The sequence below is a fragment of the Embiotoca jacksoni genome, unplaced genomic scaffold (genome assembly GCF_022577435.1).
Source record: "Embiotoca jacksoni isolate LCO1_2020_lvr unplaced genomic scaffold, fEmbJac1.0.p SCAF_4, whole genome shotgun sequence".
Taxonomy (NCBI): Eukaryota; Metazoa; Chordata; class Actinopteri; family Embiotocidae; genus Embiotoca; species Embiotoca jacksoni.
In genome coordinates, this window is record NW_027185392.1 from 8797685 (window position 1) to 8816982 (window position 19298).

The 19298-nt window shown below is 39.7% G+C and overlaps 1 protein-coding gene across 11 annotated transcripts in view; it reads right to left on the reverse strand.

The window, feature by feature from the left end:
* grin2bb (glutamate receptor, ionotropic, N-methyl D-aspartate 2B, genome duplicate b) overlaps positions 1 to 19298 on the reverse strand; it is a 98073-nt gene that overhangs the window by 28260 nt on the left and 50515 nt on the right. For all 11 annotated transcript variants that reach the window (XM_069168222.1, XM_069168220.1, XM_069168226.1 and 8 more), the window contains 3 exons: positions 11152 to 11295; positions 9320 to 9590; positions 7263 to 7455 (listed from right to left, as the gene is read on the reverse strand). In XM_069168222.1, the coding sequence (XP_069024323.1) occupies positions 7263 to 7455; positions 9320 to 9590; positions 11152 to 11295 (608 nt within the window). The remainder of the gene's footprint in view (positions 1 to 7262; positions 7456 to 9319; positions 9591 to 11151; positions 11296 to 19298) is intronic.

Here is a 19298-nt window from a genome sequence, read left to right on the forward strand (position 1 = left end):
TGCAATCAGCTGTGTTGCCATGGGAACAGTAATCTCACCCAAGAGAGGCTGGTTAAAAGAGAGAAAGAGAGCGAGAGAGAGAGAGAGAGAGAGAGAGAGAGAGAGAGAGAGAGAGAGGAGTATTTTTCAGTGTTTACCCACTTCCCCTCACGCTGCCTTCCACTTTCAGATCAATCTCGCAATCTAACCTCTGCGCATCGAATCACACATCAATGGGATTCATCTGTCCGTACATTAACCTGTGCCTTCACAAAGACTGATGCATGCTGTGAATTTACAGCAGAGGAGGCTGCTCTGGTTCTCATTTTGTAGCCCTGTACTATTGATGTAGCTTTTATGTGCGGTTTGATCCCTCCTCATGTCAGAATTCCCCTCTGACTATGATGAAGGAAGAAGAAAAAATAAAAGATTAAAAACTGCTGGGATGAGCTACCAACAGAATCTCATGCGGCTTCATCACAGCCATATGCAGCGCTTGTGTGCGCCTTGCTCACCAACTGTTCACCAACTAATCACGAGCTATGAGGGGAATTTATTGTTTAGTTACAGAAACAATGAATCATCAATGGCATGGACTTAAACCCTCTTTTTTTCATGTTTTTTTTCCCCCTCACATCTCTTCAAATGTGTTTCAGAGCCGTTTGATACGACTTCTCTTGAATTATGTACTTTCACCTTCAATCAAGCTGAACAGGGTCACAAATTCTGTGCATTGCAGGGATGTAAAACTATATATCTGTGCTGCATGTGTGAGTAAGGATGTGTGTGCACATACACACACACACACACACACACACACACACACACACACACACACACACACACACACACACACACACACACACACACACACACACACACCGACATATCAGGTTTCGGGTGGATGACTCATAATGTACAAAAGACCTGTGACAGAAGAGTTACCAGTAACTGCTAAAATGTGTACTTCACATCACAAGTCCTGCAGGGCAGGAGCAGTGACTGAGTGAGGAGACAGGACAATGACATGATATGGTAAATGATGGTAATGCAGAGTACATATGGTGTAACAGCTGTGGTCCAGAACAAATTAGATGACAACAGGATTCACAGGGAGGATTTGTGTGATTGCATTGCAATTAAAAGACAAAATATTTTCAGGTTGCAGCAGGATGAGAGAGTTTAGCCGACAGCTACTTTGCTCGGAAGACAAGAATAAACAGGATGTGAACAATTCAAAAAGACAAAACCAATGCAGTAATTGTAAACTTAAACCACAATAACTTCACAGTATAAAAGGTCTAAAAAAAATGAACCATATTTTCAAACAATTTCTAACATCAGTCAAATGTCAGGGCACTCTTACACCATCACCTTTTTTTTTTTAAATTGTAACTAGTTTTTTGTTGTGTGAACTTGTACAGGATTCAATGAAACTGAATCATGTCATACTGCAGATATAATCAAACTGTAACTGAGCTTATTAAAAAACGGAGATGATATTTGCATGCTAAGCCTGCTTGTAAATAATTCACAGTCTTGTAATATCTATTCTTAATAACTAACATGATCAGCATGATTGTTGCTGTCTTCAGCATGTGTCATAAATAAACATTTTGTATCCTTTGAATAAATAAATCTTGTTTTCCAGCCAGTTTTATTGACTACAGACGGCACTCTAGGTGATTCCCATCACCTAGAAGTTGCACCAAACAAAACTCTCTGCATTGTTCGATAAACTTGAAAATATTCCTTCTTTGGTTTGGTCGTGAATTCTGAAAAACATGCACAGTTTGTACACACACATCCATCCAAAAGCCCAAAATAATGTCATTGCTTATTTATTGAGTCATCTATTGCTGGTGGCACAGCTCTGACAACATAAACACACACACACACACACACACACACACACACACACACACACACACACACACACACACACACACACACACACACACACACACACACACACACACACACACACACACAGAGTATGTGGACTACACACTCAGGAAAGATGTGAGGCTCTGAGACTCTTTGAGCTGCAGCCTTTAATAAGTGAGTCCACAGGAGCTCCATGTGATCTGGGCCCATGAGGACCCCTGCTGAGCAGGAGACATCAGACTACTACTGATGCTACCTGTGGAGTCTGAAGAGAGGGAGCATGTATCAGAGAGAGCGCTCTCTTTAAAATGTGAACAAGGGCATAACAGGTGAGGACACTGACCTGTCTGAAAACCTGAAAATATTGACATGAATTTTTTTCCCAGTGGCTGCCTGTAAACTCAGGAAAATATTTCTTAATCTGATTTTGTTTTCACAATAAAAGCAATGTGTTATGAACAAACTTAAACCGTCCTTACAAAAAAGTAAATACAAGTAAATAATTGGTGACTATGCCTCTGATGATCTCATGTGAGTTGAACCCTCATGACATGTTATGTTAAGAATTTTTCCCGACTATAGAAAAGCTCATTGTAATAATACAATCAATACTATCAATATTTCAGCTGACTCTGACAGAAAACAAAGTTTTAGCCATGACAGCCAACAAATCGTCACATATGGATGTTGCTGCAAAGAAGCTACAAGTTCTAAAACTGGATGCTTCACACACATCTTCAACCTGACAGCACAAACAGAAAATATACACAATCTGCACAGTTTCAAGATGAACACCCAAGATTAGTGTCACTGATTCATTGTCTAAGTAGATGTGAAACGTGGTCAGGTATGGGGTTGAATAACTGGCCAATAAAAGTGTGTTATGCCATCATTTGATCCTATCAGACATTTGCGTGATATTTTGTTATAATCATTGTATGAATTATGGCCACAAATGTGTTATGTGAAATCACAGTGGCCTTTGACCTTCAAAATCTAATCAACTCATCCTTGAGTCAAAGTGAACATTTGTGCCAAATATGAAGAAGTTCCCTGAAGGTGATTCTGAGATATCACACATAACGAGAATTAGAGGGACATGATGCCTCTGGCCAAGGCTTTTAATAAATAGAATAAAATGGAAATGGCAGCAATCATCACAAATTTATTGCGGGAATTCAGTCAACATTACAAACAAAGTAATGCAGAACTAAGAAAGAGAAGATCTTTCAGCCGTGGTCACTATCAGTGAAATATGAATTCATGTTTACATTAACACAACTGGTAGCTTGTAATGAAGTTACCAAGCTAATTTCAGTCAACAAGTAACAAAAATATAAATGTTGCTGATGTCAGCAGAAATGTTATGTGTGTTTATGGTCAAATTAGGGATAAATGAAGATTTTTCAAATAATGCACCTAAAAGCTGTCTGCCAGTAGGCATTAAACAACATAAGGAGAAGAAGAATAACTCAACTACTGATATCAATGAGAAAGTCCCTCACCCCTTCTTTTGGAGCAAAACAAATAAAACTAAGGTTATCATCAAAAAGTGTCTTTATACACCTCCAAACATCGTGATAAACAGCCAACAGTCAGTTTTCTCATACTGAAAGCATTGAACAGCACATACAGCTGGACAGATGTGAACTTGTGCTCACTAATCCAATAAGTAAACATTCCAATAAGTAAAAAGCCATGTGAAATATTGATTTAAAAAAAAAAAAAAAAAGGAGGAGGAAGAGGAGGAGGGGTTGAAAAGAGCAACGACTACTCTCTGACTGAACGTTTTAGTGTCACGTAATTGAAACTGCTTTTCAGGGAGAATGGACTGCTGTATGAGCGCCACAGAGCGAGAGATGGACAATAAATAAGAGCAGAGGGGTTAACTAAAGAAAAGAGACATAAAAGCAAAAAAATAGGAAGTGGAGGCCTCATGGAGGCAACAGAAGTGTATCAATTGAAACTCGAACCCACTTTAGACGCAGGCGAAGGTTTGTTGGAAAGAGATGGTCAATTGTGTTTGAGATGGCCTGAAGCACACTCGAATGGTCTGCTCGCTTTCTAATAAACACAGGATTTATTAGACAGACACTTTTATTGTGCCCATTTAGAAATGCAATAATACTGCTGTCGGAAAACTACTTTAAATATGAAATAAGATGAGGGTAACATGCTCGCTTTACGTGCATGAAAAGCAGCACAAGTATGAGATGGCCTGCTGAAAATGTTTTCAACTGAACTCCAGCATGCAGCCAGCCCACAGACACGGAGACAAATGTCTCGTCAGATCGCATGAAAGTAAACGGACTACAAAATATTAATCATCTCTTACATCATATCTGTCGGTGTGATGTTTGTACATCAGCATAGGGATTTGGGAGAGAATTTGAATGCAAGTGAAAACACACGACAAACCCCCCCCCCCCCCCCCCAAAAAAAAACAAAAAACAAAAACAAAACAAAACAAAACAAAAAAAACCATCCCTTTCCCTGAAACATACACACACAAATAAGCCCTTTAGCACCTCATCCAAAACCACTTGGAGCACATTTTCTCATTATCCCAGTGTTCCTGTCTTCTCTGTCAGGAAGGAAACAATGGATGGCCTCAAGAGCTGTTTGTGCATGCGCCCGTGTTTGCTTATTTGTGGTGGTATCCGTGTTGGAGCGTGCGAGTGCGTGCATGTATTTACGTATGCATATTTCTGTGTGTGTGTGTGTGTGTGTGTGTGTGTGTGTGTGTGTTTGTGTGTGCCCCATAAGGTCAAGCAGCCCCTAAACAAATTTAAGAGCGTGACTCACTGGGGTCTCCCATCTCCATCCATCAGCGCTGACAGGATGGCATGGTAATCCTGCGTGCATGGAGCCCACTGTGGCCTGTAGCTATACAGGACCACGCAGAGACAAATGGCATTATTATTGCTTTTTTTTTCTCTGCATAGGTGGAATAGGGAATAGGTGGAACTGTGTGTGTGTGTGTGTCTGTGTGTTAGGCTGGTGCTTACTAGCCCCTGGAGTCACCATCAAGATTCACCGATCAAAATTATCCACTTTTACTCATTCGAATGGAAAAAATGTAATAGTTGGCCAAAAAACACATGCTCTGTCACACACACACACACACACACACACACACACACACACACACACACACACACACACACACACACACATACACAAACATCACAATGGCATCCTAGGTGTATGCATGAAGGATGATTGAGAGCTAACCCTGTGTTTGATAGTGTCCTTCAGGAATTAAAATATTCATGGCTGTGGTGTTATTATTATCTCAGTCCTGTTGGTGGCTGAATTCTTGATGGCACACATAAGTCCCCCCGATATTAAAAACTGAAACAAGGGTAAAGACAAGACCAAGGTTTGCAGTAATACATCAACATCAGCCTGGAGATGAATGCAGTAGTGGCAGGACAGGTTGCATAATATTTCCCTGTTTCTCCACATTCCTCAAACTCAAACTGACAGAGGAAAAAAAACAAAAACAGAGAAAATATTTAATACAACAACAAAAAGACAGAATGATGAGAGGCAAGCAAGCGCTTTGTTTTGTAAGGCTAAAACACTGTATTTATAATAAGGAATGGCATCAGTGGTTCTAAGCTTTTAATACATGAATTGAATCCCTAAAGAGCACTTAAATGTCATGCTATACCAATGCACATGTGTGTTTGCAAGGTGGTTTCTGTGTGTGAGTGATAACCCCGCTGTTGGTCATTGGGTCTTTTTTCATTAATCCGGTTGTCCCCGAGCATTCAATTAGCCGTAGAATCTCTGATCAATGTGAACGGTGAAAGCATGCCCTATGAAGTTAAATGGGGATTAATTATTGAATACCAATGCTCTTTCTGGTTCTGCAATGTGCCAAAAAGCAAATCAAGGAAGTTCAGAGGAAGAGGAGAAAAGAAGGATGTTTTTCTTTAAAGATGGCTGTGGGTTAAGATAAAGATAAAACGAGATGTTGTTATAAGTCGAAGAGTTAATGTCTCTGTTCATCGTGGGCTTTAAGTTTTTATCGGCGAGTAAAACAAATTGTGGCTCTCCTCAGGCAGCGTGTCTGCAGTGTTAGCGCTTGTGCGTATTTGTAGTCCTTATTGTACTGCATGCATGTGGTTGTGCATGTGATGGATTTGTATAAATAATGTATGACTAACTAAACCAAAAAACTATTTACAATACTTTTTAGGCTGTTACCAGCGGTTGTGAATCACACGAATAAAAAAAATCCTATCTGCTTTTATGAAAGCCAACATCTTGCATCTTGAATGACGCCCTGTTCATTTTCTGAAAACTAAATTTCTAAATTTCAGAGCTTATAAAACTAGATGAATGTGACTCTGCTTTTTCATTTGCCATGTTTTTCTTAGTAAGGGAGATTATCTTTCCTAGACCTGGGCTCAAACCCAAAACAATATTTAATCAAAAGCACGAAGTTGTGGTGCTGATTGAAACAACCTGTGCTGGAAATATTGTGTAAAAGCAAACCTGTTCATCTTGACGACTGTGTAGCGGCGTTACCCAAAATATTCATGTCCCATCCCAATTAAATATTGTTGCCTCACCTATCAAAGTCTTTGTTCTCGCGGAGCACAATGTACATGATAACAGTGGTAGATTTACAACTAGTAAGTCAAAAAAGTCCTCAAACCCCATACGGCCGTATGTCGTTTGTTCTGTAAGCCCAATAACCATTTGGTTAGGGAAAGATAATGATTTGTGTTTAAATGACAAAGTTAATACTACATTTATGCAATGTTCATCGCCATGGCAACAGTACACATGCAGTTTAAAAAACTGTCCCGTATCGTGGCTGGAAACAGGAAGCAAACACAATTCTCCTGAACCCGAGTCTACTTTTGGATCAAATCATCCATTCAACTCGCCTCCTTACAAGCAAAAAACATCATCTAAGTGACCCCCACTGGTGGCTGATTGGTCCACTATTCATCATGGTGGAGCAAACATGAAGGCAAACAGGATTTCCAGACTATAATCACAGCAAAGAACATTAAAGCTGTTAGAATTAGTCTGGCGAGGGCAAGCAAAATCACAGGGCCTGCTTTTGGAAATAATGCTAGTATACTTAGCCTGGCATGATAACATTTGCCGCTGACACTCGCACAGATAAACACACAATTTACTCCACTTTGGTTTGTTTTTTTTAAAAGCTGAAAATAAGATGCTACCTAATATAAACTACAGCCTCGTGCACAAGGCTTCAGCACCCCAAAAATCCAAACCATGACAGGCCTGTTGTGCCTACTTCCAGCAGCTAAACTATGCTTGGACAATCAGTGTTTGCAGGTGTGGTTTTGCTCACAAATTTTCAGTCCTCATTACCAATATTTGAGCCTTTCTGCCCTACATTGACTCACTTCAGTACTTCCTTAGAGTGACCGGTGTTGGCGATCTTTTTGTCAGGTGTCCCGAGGCAGCTCGACTTCAGCAGGGTGTGTGGCCCCCGGTCCAGCATCATGGTGGAGGTTGCCGTGGCAATGACAGCCACTGCATCACGTACCCTGGCCTCGATGTTGTAGTCCCATTCGTCATATGACACCGAGATAAGCCCTGGGAAAAAAAGAGAGACATGATGTGAGAGAAAAGGATGTATGGAAAGAGGGGAGAAATAGAAAAAAGTAAAAAGAAATGTGAAGAAAAGGAGGGTGAGAGACAGAGTAGTGTGAGAAAGTGAGGGAGGATACAAATAGGCAGGAAGAGTGCCATGAGAAATAGCCAGAAGGGGAAAAGATATACAAAAATGAAAGCCTTTTAGAGGACACTAAAATGTGACAAAAACAGACACAAAACTAGGAGTGCCATCATACCTACAATATTCTAATTTGTTAAGAATGTCACTACTGGCCTTGCTATTTAAAAACAAAACGCTCACACAGCTTGAAAGCAGGAAAAAAACAGTTGAATATGAGCATCAGTTGAGCCTGTGGTCACCGCTCAGCTCGTGTTGTTATGCTTGGCTTTCCAAGCATGAGAAACTACTGGCTATCAGCCGTCAACATCCATTTCTTACACCCATAAACAACAGCGTTTTCAGGTCATTTTCAATGGCTGGTTTGGATGATGTGCTCACATTTGAAGCCTACACCGTAAATGTATTGGAAAAAGGCAAACCTGCTTTTACAGCCAGCTTTAGTGTTTCTGGTAGCTTCAAACACATGTTCAAATTAGATTTATTTTCACCTACTCAAGCGAATAAAACTACAGGAATAAATGGACTGAAGTTGAAATAAACAGCTTCTAACATGCTCGGTGAGTGGAGGGTTCTTGGGAGAGCCATTTCAAAATGACCTGATACACTGGAGAAATATTTTCAGAACAACATCACAGGGAATTCTGTTAATGATGGACTCCAGCAAGGCTCAGACTATTATTAAAACGAATAGCCACGATACAAAATAACGCTTGTCAGTCCACATTTCGCTCATATTTATATACATACAATGAATACATGTAAAATGATCAGATATGATGAAATCAACTCCCAAACAAATGATGAACTGACTGAGTTGAGGTTAACATAAACGTGCTTGTGCCCGACTACCACTGGCTGCCAAAGTGCACTGCAAAAACACTAGAAGCCTATTTGCATATATGCAAACAAGCCCATCTGTCACTGGTTCTACATTTGAATGCAAGTTTTTTGAGAACTAACTGCAGAATAATGCAATGTAGATTTTAGTCTCATGTTCCTGTCTATTCAGCCCTTCATTTAAGTTCTGCATCCTAGACTGCATGGTTAAATTCAAAACAAAATCGTTTCTGATATGAAACTGATATAAAACAAACTGATTGATTAGGATGTTGCACAATCAAAGCCATTATGTTCTTCAGTGGTTCTGCAGTTATTAAGATTCAGGAGGTCAAGTGTAAAATTTCTCCATGCGTAAATGATAAATTGATGATTGTGGGGGAACAGATTAGCACATTATTGAACAAACTCTAGCATCTATAAAATACCTTAGATTATGTGTCCTGGGTTTAATGCTTTAGTCATTGGTTGGATTGCATTCATTCATACAGTAAAACCCAAAATAACAACAGACACCCTCTATCCGAAGGTCTTTTGAGCAGAAAAGCAAACACTCAAGCAAAAAAACCCAACCCTCGGCAGCAAAAAAAGGAATGACAATATGTTTGATCCCCTTGCCAGGAGGGCAACAAAGCTACACCTTATTAAAAGCTCTCACTACAACTGTGTCAGACCTCACTGCTCCAGATCAGAGCACCAAAACTATCACATTTTATCACAATGGCAGGTAGTGAGGCGTAGTAGGGTAATGAATGGCTAATAAAAAAATTCTTCCCAGCATGTCGATAACACGCTACACCCTCTAGTTAGCAGCGGAGTAGCATTTAAACTATATGATATTTAAATTTTTAAATGCTAATAACACCATCTGATGATTGGGTCTACCTGTAGGGAAGACAGCGGGAACATGGTCTGCATCACCAGCCACCAGTGAGGGCACGATCCAGGTGAAGCCGTAACCTGTGAGGCCGACAGAATGCGCCACCTCGAAGATGGTGGAGGCCTCCTCCTTTGTGCAGTAGAGCAGAATGACGGGACTTTGCAGCTTCTTCAGCTGGTTTTGGATCTTCAAGTCTCCATCATCCACTGACATGTCCAGTAGGAAGACTTCTTCAAGCTCCCAGCCGACAAAGCTGTTGTCGATGGTGCTGCGGACCTGGATAGGAAAAAAGAGGAGATTATCTGAGAAAGTGTAGGCTGCACACTTGCAGTGGAGTTGTGAAGGAGAGATACTGGAACAAAATGTTGACATGAAACAAGATGTCTCTTCCTCCAGCTCACAGATTGCCAAACAGTTTGACTTTACACATCTCTTGGGAAAAGGAAGCAGTGGTAGATTTTTTTTTTTAAATAGCAAGAGAAAGATTACGTAATCTCTTTTCCCCAAATCTCTGCTGGAGATGGTTTCAGTTTTGTAGTCACCGTTAAAAGCCCAAAGACAACACAACATAACACAGACACACAAAGAAGAGATTGTATTTATTTTTGTGGCTCTCTAACTTATATTTGGCATTTAAATGAAAGAAATGTTCTTGTTTTGTGTTTCAGGGTCAGTTACACTCTTTTTTTGTTGTTATATTGAAATAGGACAAAGAAAACTTGGATATTTTTTATGTATGTTTTACATTTGCATGAGAAGGGACAGCAGGCTGGAATGAGATTCATGATGCTGCCAATAACTAGCTGCACAAATATGAAGTGGTTTCAGCTTTTCTCGCCACTGAGGTCATTCAGGCTTTGAGTTGTTTGTTTTTAAAATATTTTGCAGCTATGTAGAAGGGACAATAAACTTTGCCAGTTGATATAAAGTTCGTTTGACTTCTGTAAAAAGCTTTTCAGGGGAATATGGGCACTAAATATCCTCTTTCACATTAAATATATTTTTTCTTTAAAATCAGATTGTAATTTAACTTTGTTCAAAGAAAGACATTGGCATTGCTGCAATATTATTAAGAAATATGATTAGCTGGCTTTCAATAACTTTTTTTTTTTTTAATTGTTTTTAGATGTGTGTCTGATGTTCAAAGTTATTCAGGATCACATGCCATCCCCTTTAAAGAGTCTGTTCTTGGCCCTGGAGATAAGGAAGCCTCTGTGAGCCACTGCATTTAAAAAGACATGTTCAGCCAATCTGCCATCCCCATTAAAGCAATCAGAAAATGAAGCGAGCAACCCACTTATATCAGACTCTGCCAAACCTTATCATTTCTAAAAGCTTGAAAATGTGGCTTAAAACCAGACAATCATCTTCTCAGAAATAGTTGCTTTTGTTAGGATCATTTCACCAACTGTATGTAGTCTTCACAAAATAAACTGCAAAATAAAGAAAGAAAACTAAAAAAGAAGGCAAACATCCTATCAGAGGAACTACTGTAATCTCAGGCCTCTCATAATGGGTCCCCAAAAAACAAAAGTAATAATACCGAATGTGTCTGGGACCCAGAGTGAAAGTAAATCTGTCATTTAAATCCATGGTTGAAAAAGTTTATGGCCATTATCCTTATAAGTAATAAGTATCCTGCTGCTTCTGGAGTCAAGTCTTATAAAAGGAATACATTTATCTTTGCAGATTATATTCCCCTTTTATTTCTGGTCTCAACTTATTACCAAGTGTTATCATATATCTGTCGAAAAGTAGAGGATAAAGTACAGGTAGGTTACTAGTATTTGCAGTACACACATTATGTCTTCATCAAAGTGTGTGTCTGTATATTTACCTTGTTGACAAAATCCTGGTAACCAGGGTAGTATGAGGTGACTATGGAGAAGATGTACCAGTCATACTCCTCCATAATGTTCAACATGACGGAGGCCTGCTGCTCGATGGACGGGCCAAACTGGAAAAACATGGAGTGGTCGTCCTGGAAACCAGAGACAAGGAGCCAATCAGCAAACAAGGTCATGAGTCATACACCATGAGAGAGAACTGGACGGTAGGGCACTGATGATTATGGAGCGTGTCCAGTTCCTGCAAGCCTTGGGAGCAAATACAGTATAGTCTTGTTTGTAGCTTGGCGTTTTCTATTCTTTGTTCACGCTCTCCAACTGTACTATACAACAGGCAACAATATGGCAAGATTTTTTTATTTTCATAATGTGTTTAAGATGTTTTGCCCAAAAAGTTTTTTCTACTTTGTTATGAATATTCAAACACAGACAATGTGACATTCACTATCAAAAAACCTGAACAAAGCTATCTTTGTATTTTTAGTACGCTACAGAGAGCACGATAGGTAACATGGCTACCAGGTGCAATGATATTTAGGATATCAAATCTGTAGACAGACAGACATTTATGACAAAAAGAAATTCTCCAAGGACACAGGAAGAAGAGACCAAGTAAGAAGCACCGCTGTAGCTCCAGGAGCCTGTTTGTTTCCACAAAGTGGTTGAGGGCAAGTCAGTCATCCATGTAAAACCGCCAAGCAGCTCATTGGGTCAAAGAAGTTGTGATGGATTATTTACAAATCTAAGTGACTGAAGGCAACATGGCAGATGGTGGCAATAAGAACAGCATCATGTCAGTGGTTTTAAGCTTGTCCAGTATGACATCTACTGTTGGAAGGTGACTGAGATGACTGGAGGTGTTGAGTCATGTTTAAACACCACTTTCACAGACCGTGTGTAAAATGTTTAAAGCGATGGTATTTCAAAAATACCAAAGAGTCAAATGAGAATAAAACAAGACTTAAGTCTTGTGTCCATTGCCAGCTCGACTCAACTCTACAATCCTGTTTTGTTTTTCCACTGTGGATAGTTGTATTACTATATGACTTAGACTTAGATTTAATTTATCCCACAGTGGGGAACTTTAGTCGTCACAGCAGCATAGAAACACAAAAAGGTGCACACAATAATTAAAAAATTTACAAATACGTATACATAAAACAAGATAGATAAAAATGTATTATTTTAGAAAAAAATAAGAGCAATGAATAAATACACCCACACACACACACACACACACACACACACACACACACACACACACACACACACACACACACACACACACACACACAAACTATATATACAAAAACGAATAAAACAAAATAAAATAAATAAATACAGATCGGAATGAATATAACCTTAGCTGAGTCAATATTAAAAGGTAAGAGGGAATCGTTACAATCACTTGTGCAAAATCCTGCACAAACCTCACATTGTTATCTAGCGAAGCTACTGAAGCTGTTGCATTTATGTTGTCACATCAAACTATCACACTGATTTTGTTGCACTCGTATATTCTTGAAAATTAGTATTATATTTTTTATTATTTTGTCCAGTCATTAAGAATACAGTTATCACAGAAATACCCTGAAATATTGTGATAGTATTTTGGGGCCATATCACCCATCCCTGCTTTAAAGTTTACATATTGACACATTATTTATACTATTTCTTTAAACCTGTCGAGCACTTCTGTGCAACATGTCCAGCTACACTGTGGCTGAGTGCCAGGTACCGTCTGAGACCTGGGCACAGGTATAAGGTCAGGTCAGTCTAACTACATTATGACTCCAGCTTCTTACTTTACTCACAACCACTTTCTTATCAAACAATTTTTTTTCTCGATTCGATTAAAATATTTTTTTTTTGCTGCAGGTGAAATCTAGGACCCTTCATAGATCACAGCAGAACAGGGAACAGTACATGATTTTTAATTAGTTAACTCTCACTCACTTCACTTGTCTTGAACTTCTAATCTAATAAAGTTAAAGTTCAAAAAGTCGCTCTGCAGTTTGCTTATCCAGTATGTGCCCCTCTGTGACAACTTACACTTCCATGCACGAATACACTCTGTATATGCTTGATGTCCATGTGAATGCATACATGTACAGTGTATTAACTACATGCATCCATCCAGGTGTGCAATCAGTCATACGTGTTAGTCATGCAGGAGGCTGAACAGGCTTTGGGTTAGGTGCACTACCTCCACTTGACATCAAAGCCCATCTCCCCCCTTCCTCCACTTTTTCCCCCACAGGGGCAGAAAGGATGTGTTACCTACTTTTGAATGAGATGGTAATAGCATTGCAGTCCCAAGTGATGGTGGACAGATCGGTGGTGTTGGAAATGAAGGTGGAAGGAGAGCGAGTGTGTGTGTGTGTGTGTGTGTGTGTGTGTGTGTGTGTGTGTGTGTGTGTGTGTGTGTGTGTGTGTGTGTGTGTGTGTGTGTGTGTGTAGGCTGAACCCTGACATGTGACAGTACATACACTCCGCTCGGTTCAGGGAGGTAATGAATGTATTCTTAGGCATTACAAACAGCTAAAGCACCATTCACCCCTGACCTCCCGCTTCCATCAAAATTCATTATTGTTTCAGCATTTCAGCTTCAATGTTTTAAATGAATTGTGAAGATGAGTGCTACATGTAATTTACCCGAACATTATCTTTCTTTAACCACGTCCCTTATCCATACTGCCATCTGTTCGTCGCTCTGATACCTTTTCCTGGCTTAAAATGCATAACGCTTATTGGCATTGGTTCCCATGAAAAGACCAACATTTATGATAATTTTATCTTAACAGGTTTTGTCTATGCAGTGAAGTCTGATATACAAGGGTGGATCATGAAGTTCAGGGACTGCTGATGTTGTGCACAGTGACGTGCACAGCACAGTGACGTGCACGGAGCCCAGAGAAGCAATCATCCTTGTGAGTAAGTAGTCCAAGTTTTGTCACTTAGTCAAAATCTGTGACAAAATCAAAATCACCTGACTTACAAATGGTTTTGTGAGCAGTGGTTCAGTTGTGTCTGCCAATTGAGTGTCAAAAGCTGGAAATAAGCAACAGAGACCCTTGCAACTCTTTTGTAAATCTATTACAATGAAGCAATGAGCCTGGAGAACTGGCCTGAAAGGCACATCAGGTCAGGTGCGCTACGAGGTGGGTTTTCTTTGACCTTTGAGGGGTTGTGCACTGTGAATTCTACTGAGTTCACTACTAAGATGTTCTGAGCCGTCTGAGGAAAAACATTCAGTGCAAATGACCTGAACTGTGACACGATGGCAATTAGGTTCTTGAATGAAGATGAATGAATATGCGCCCCCTCAGAGTACGTTGAAAATGCACAAGTTTCTCGCCCACAACAACACAATCATCGCTCCCCATCCTCCGCCTCCCTAGATTTGGCTCCCTGCTGCTTCTTTCTGTCCCCTATTTTTTAACAAACTTTGATGTGTGCTCTCTTCTCAAGTTTCAGGTTCTTAAAAAAAAAAAATCGCAGACGCACCAGGACCCCTACTCACAAAAGCACGTGTGATTCAGGTACTGATTTTCATCAAGCAACAAAGTACTTACTCACCAACGGTACATCTTCTCTGTGCTCTGTGCATGACACATTCTGCCGTCGTTCACGTCTCACAGGACCAGTCTCTGAACTTTCTGATCCCTCTTAGTTCACTCTTCTGTGCCACAGAGCTCCATTGTTGTTCCTAAACTCTTAAAAAAGTGAACCACATTTTTGCACTGGGTTCCGTCATTACAGTGAACGTGGCAGCAGTAGATTATTTTAAGTAAGTCCCACATACACCATTCTGCTGCCCTAAATACCCACTTAATGTACTCTAAATGTGTTTTAATCCAGAGCTGGAAATACAAATGCAATGTTTACTCCTTTTGTTTAACATCTGCTCTTTGAGGGAATTACTGAGCCGTTTAAGTGCACCAATTGTATTTGTAAAGACTTTCTCTTCAGTAAGAACAACAGAGAAGGGAAATCGGAACACATTTACAGGTGGATGTTTTAATCATTTCATTGCATTTATTGACACAATGAAAAATAAGCCTAAACCTTCAAGGGTTCAGGACACAAAGTTTTCTTATCGCAATGACCTCGATGTGTTTTTTTATATATTTTTTTTATAAACAATTGAAGGTAAAATGACCTTGACAACATCAAAATCCCTCCCCAGAAACAATGTTCCGTTTACTGTGGATGATTAACAGAATATAGTGTTGACACGAACATGAAGACCATTTCTTTAGCCCACGGGTGGCTATCATTTGGGACACTAAGATCAAGTCTAATTTATTCATTCAAGCATTTTTCTGAATCTGTGGCAAACTGAGGAAAATTTACATTGCCCAATTAAAAACTAACAAATGGTAGATATTTTATGAGCCTTTTCCAATATTTTTAATCCATTATAGTGGCAAACAAATAAATAAATGAAATATTTCTTCACCTGGCTGTGAAGAGGATTCAAAACACAATCTAAACTTTCAACAATTTACTTCATGACAGATGAAAATAATAATAATAATGATAATAATAATAATAATAATAATAATAATAATAATAATAATTAAAACTGCAAGCAGTGATATGCGGGCCCTCGCATGCTGCACGTCGGGGATCCAGCGTGCAGAACGCGACGGTCCGCATATTCCCGCTTGCAGTTTTAATTTTTTTTCTCGATCTCGTTCCTTATTCTTCTGAAAATAATTTTCCTTTTTTTGGCAGCTTTGACATCTTCAAAAACTCATGAAAGTTAGTGCCTGACGCATCTGCAAAGTTTCGTGAGGTTTGGAGCATCGTTTGACCTTAAACATCAACTTCCTTCCCGAAACTGTGTAGCTTACCCTTAGGGGGGCTAGCCCTTCAGGAACCGTGTGGCTTACTCTTAGGGGGACTCAACCTCCTTGAGCAGGGCTCAAACCTGCGTCCTACTGAGGTCATTTCCAGCTCTGAAGCATAGACCACTGGACTATTTTCAGCACTGGAGAAAGAGTCGCGGTGGAGGAAGTGTTTCACGGAGTTCACTCAGAGCTTTCCAGTGACTCAACCGACAGTCTGGTTAACTCAACAGGGAAAAGATTCTGCTTTACTAAGGTTGATATTAATGGTTCAGATTCCACCTTGGCCTGCTGATGGTGATTCAACTTTTAGTGAAGATGAAACGTTTGGAGAAATTGAAAAGGTTTTGCATACACTACACAATACAGAAATATATTTAATATCACTGCAGACTCCCTTGAAAACATGTATATCTACTATCCAAAGAATGTCTGTGGCAATTTCGGTCGCATTTGAATTAATATTTGTGGAGTTATAGGTTGCAGTGAGCCAAAGATTTGTCACAATGCAGACCATTTCCTGGGAAGATTGGTAGTGTAGTAGTTAGCACTGTTCCCTCTCAGCCAAAAGGTTTGTAATGACTTTAAAAAAAAAATCATACTGTAGCGTGTCTCCCTAAAAAAAAAAAAAAACAGTCTTACTATAGCAGAAAGTGAAAGTTTTTGGGTCACTTCTTGGACGAGATGCTACCGTATGAATTTTGGGTCACTTTTTGGCCGCCACGCCGCAGGCACACCGATTGATGAAAACAAATTCTTTTGATAACTTTTAATTCCAAACATGTTAAGAGTGAACAGATCAAATTTCAAGTCGGTCCAACAAAATCTGTAGGAGGAGTTTGTTAAAATAAGTGTAAATTCAAAATAGCGCACTTTCTTTTGAGTTGACATAATGGTGCATTGGAACTTTTTTGTACATCTCGGTGTGATACACATGTCCACTGAATTTTGTGCATGTAGGTAAATGTAGCCACCGGGGCATTTGTTTAGGAGGCGCTAGCAAGCCATTTGGCCACGCCCACTCATGACTCTGCTAAAATACTAAATCTTTCGCCGGGAGACATGATCATTTTGTTTGGGGATGTAACATCTAAAAAAAAACCTTGAAAAAAAAACATCTGCAAGGTCAGATCCCAAAAAGAAGTAAGTAGCTGAATACTGTTTCCTTATTAGGTGGAACTGACCCTTCAATGTGGTTTGCTAAGCGTACCTTTAAACTTTCTTCCCTTTTTTGTGCAGACACTACCTCTCTTTTCCATCACTGAGTTACTCGGCTGTTATGGATCCTGCTTTTTCTCTCTTACTTAATCACAGTATCCTTTTCTCCTTCACCCCCTACACTCCCTCTTTGTGTTGGTATAGCTCTCCTGATTGTCTCTTTCTAAAACTGGGTGTAATCACTTGTGAGACCAAACCTACCATTCAGAGGGATTGTGAAGGCACTACTTACTTCATTCTCTCATACTTAGATTACAGCTAATCATCATCTCGTTCTACTTTCTCTTTCATATCCTAATCACCCCAATTTAATTTCTGTCCTTTATTCACATGGCATTAGAGTCCCTTCCCCCCCCCCCCCTCTCTGTCTCTCTCTCTATTGACCCTCCCCAACTGCACCCAATCGTTTCCTCTCCGTCTCCTGTCTTTACATAATGTCCTGCAGCTCCACTAGCTCATATCACAGAGGTGTGAGGTGTCCTTGCGGGGGAGCAGTGTCTGTGTGTCATTACGAGAACTGCCTGCTTCCATACCCGCTCGTTTTCCTGCCTGTCGTTTTGCATCACACACAGCTCAACCAGGAGCCCAAGAAAGTGGCTTGTCGCCTTATTTTCAACTCTGTGTTTGTGTCTCTTTCTCTATAAATCACAGGCTACTGGGTGTGTAAGCTGCGGTCATATTTGGTTAGATGTGTTGAAAATGACTGCAAACATGTCCCTCTGGTTGGTATATTATGGACTCAGTCGTGAGTTTTATGTGGCGTAAGATATTTGAAATTATACGTCTTTCCTCACATTGATAAAACCAGATTCAATTATTTGTAATGATTTGAAGAACTGTGTGCAAGTCGTGCAACCCCAACAGATTTTATTGTTCACCCTGCTTTCTTTAGTTATTGTTGCTAGCGTTTTGCGGCACTTAGGTAGTTTACAGAAATAACAGTGGCAGATTTGAAATTTGTATAAACAATGGTTTCTTGATTTCAGACAGTAGTTGACAAAAGAAGCTTCTCATTTCGAGTCCACGACCATTAATTTTTCTGTCAATGGAAGATTTGATCAGCTCTAGCTACTGAGCTAACTAAGCTAACACTGTCACCTTTAAAGGTTAAAAATGCTGCTTCCTGCTGACATTTTAATGTTTTAAGCGGAATTCTTGTAAAATGAGAGTCCTATAAAAGGCTGTTAAAAGAGCAACATGGCGTGCTCATTGGAAGAAAACCCGTCCGCTATGTAGACTTGAAGGGATCATTCAAAGGTAATGAAAACAATGATTCTCAGTTTCAGGTGATACACAAATAAAACCATAAATATTATAGTTAATTCTACCTTTAGATACACTTAAATCATACACACGGGTCCTTTATTTACATATGTATTGGCTACATACATGAAACTGCGCTAAAAGACTGAGGCTACAGCTATATGTTCCCTTCACAACGTCACGAGTTGCTCTTTTTAGAAGACATGGAAAGAAAAAAGGACTATGATGCTGCAGTGCAGAGTTTGGTAATCCTAAAATCACAAGTATAGTGTCATGGTCCGGCTCAAAAGCCATGACAAAACTGAGGAGACGCAGGTTGAAGGCCAAACAAAACTACTTAATTCAAATTTAAACAAAGTTAATCACAAAAGAACAAAGGAAAACACATGATGTGTGGTAGTCAGTTAGTTGGATGGATGGATGGATGGATGGATGGATGGATGGATGGGTGAGTTGGTGTGAAGTTGTGTTGTGTGGCATGACAAAAACATGCGTGTGAGTGGAGAAGTCTCTCTGAAGTGAAGAAGGGCGGAGACTTTATGATGTGGTGACACCGGGGCAAGTGTCTCCAATCCATGTGCTCCAGCCTCCTACAACACAGAGCTAGAGCGTATAGATCAAAAACAGGCAGGCCATCACTATAGGGCCAAATTTAAATTTAAAATTAAACCATTATTTCATATTAACATACCAGATTTTGTTCTTAATTTCACACTATGTTTTCAGATAAAAAAAAAAACTTTTCCAGATCTGAGGCTGGCTAGATGCTGGAGTACAAATTATACAAGGCTGTTGAACATGCT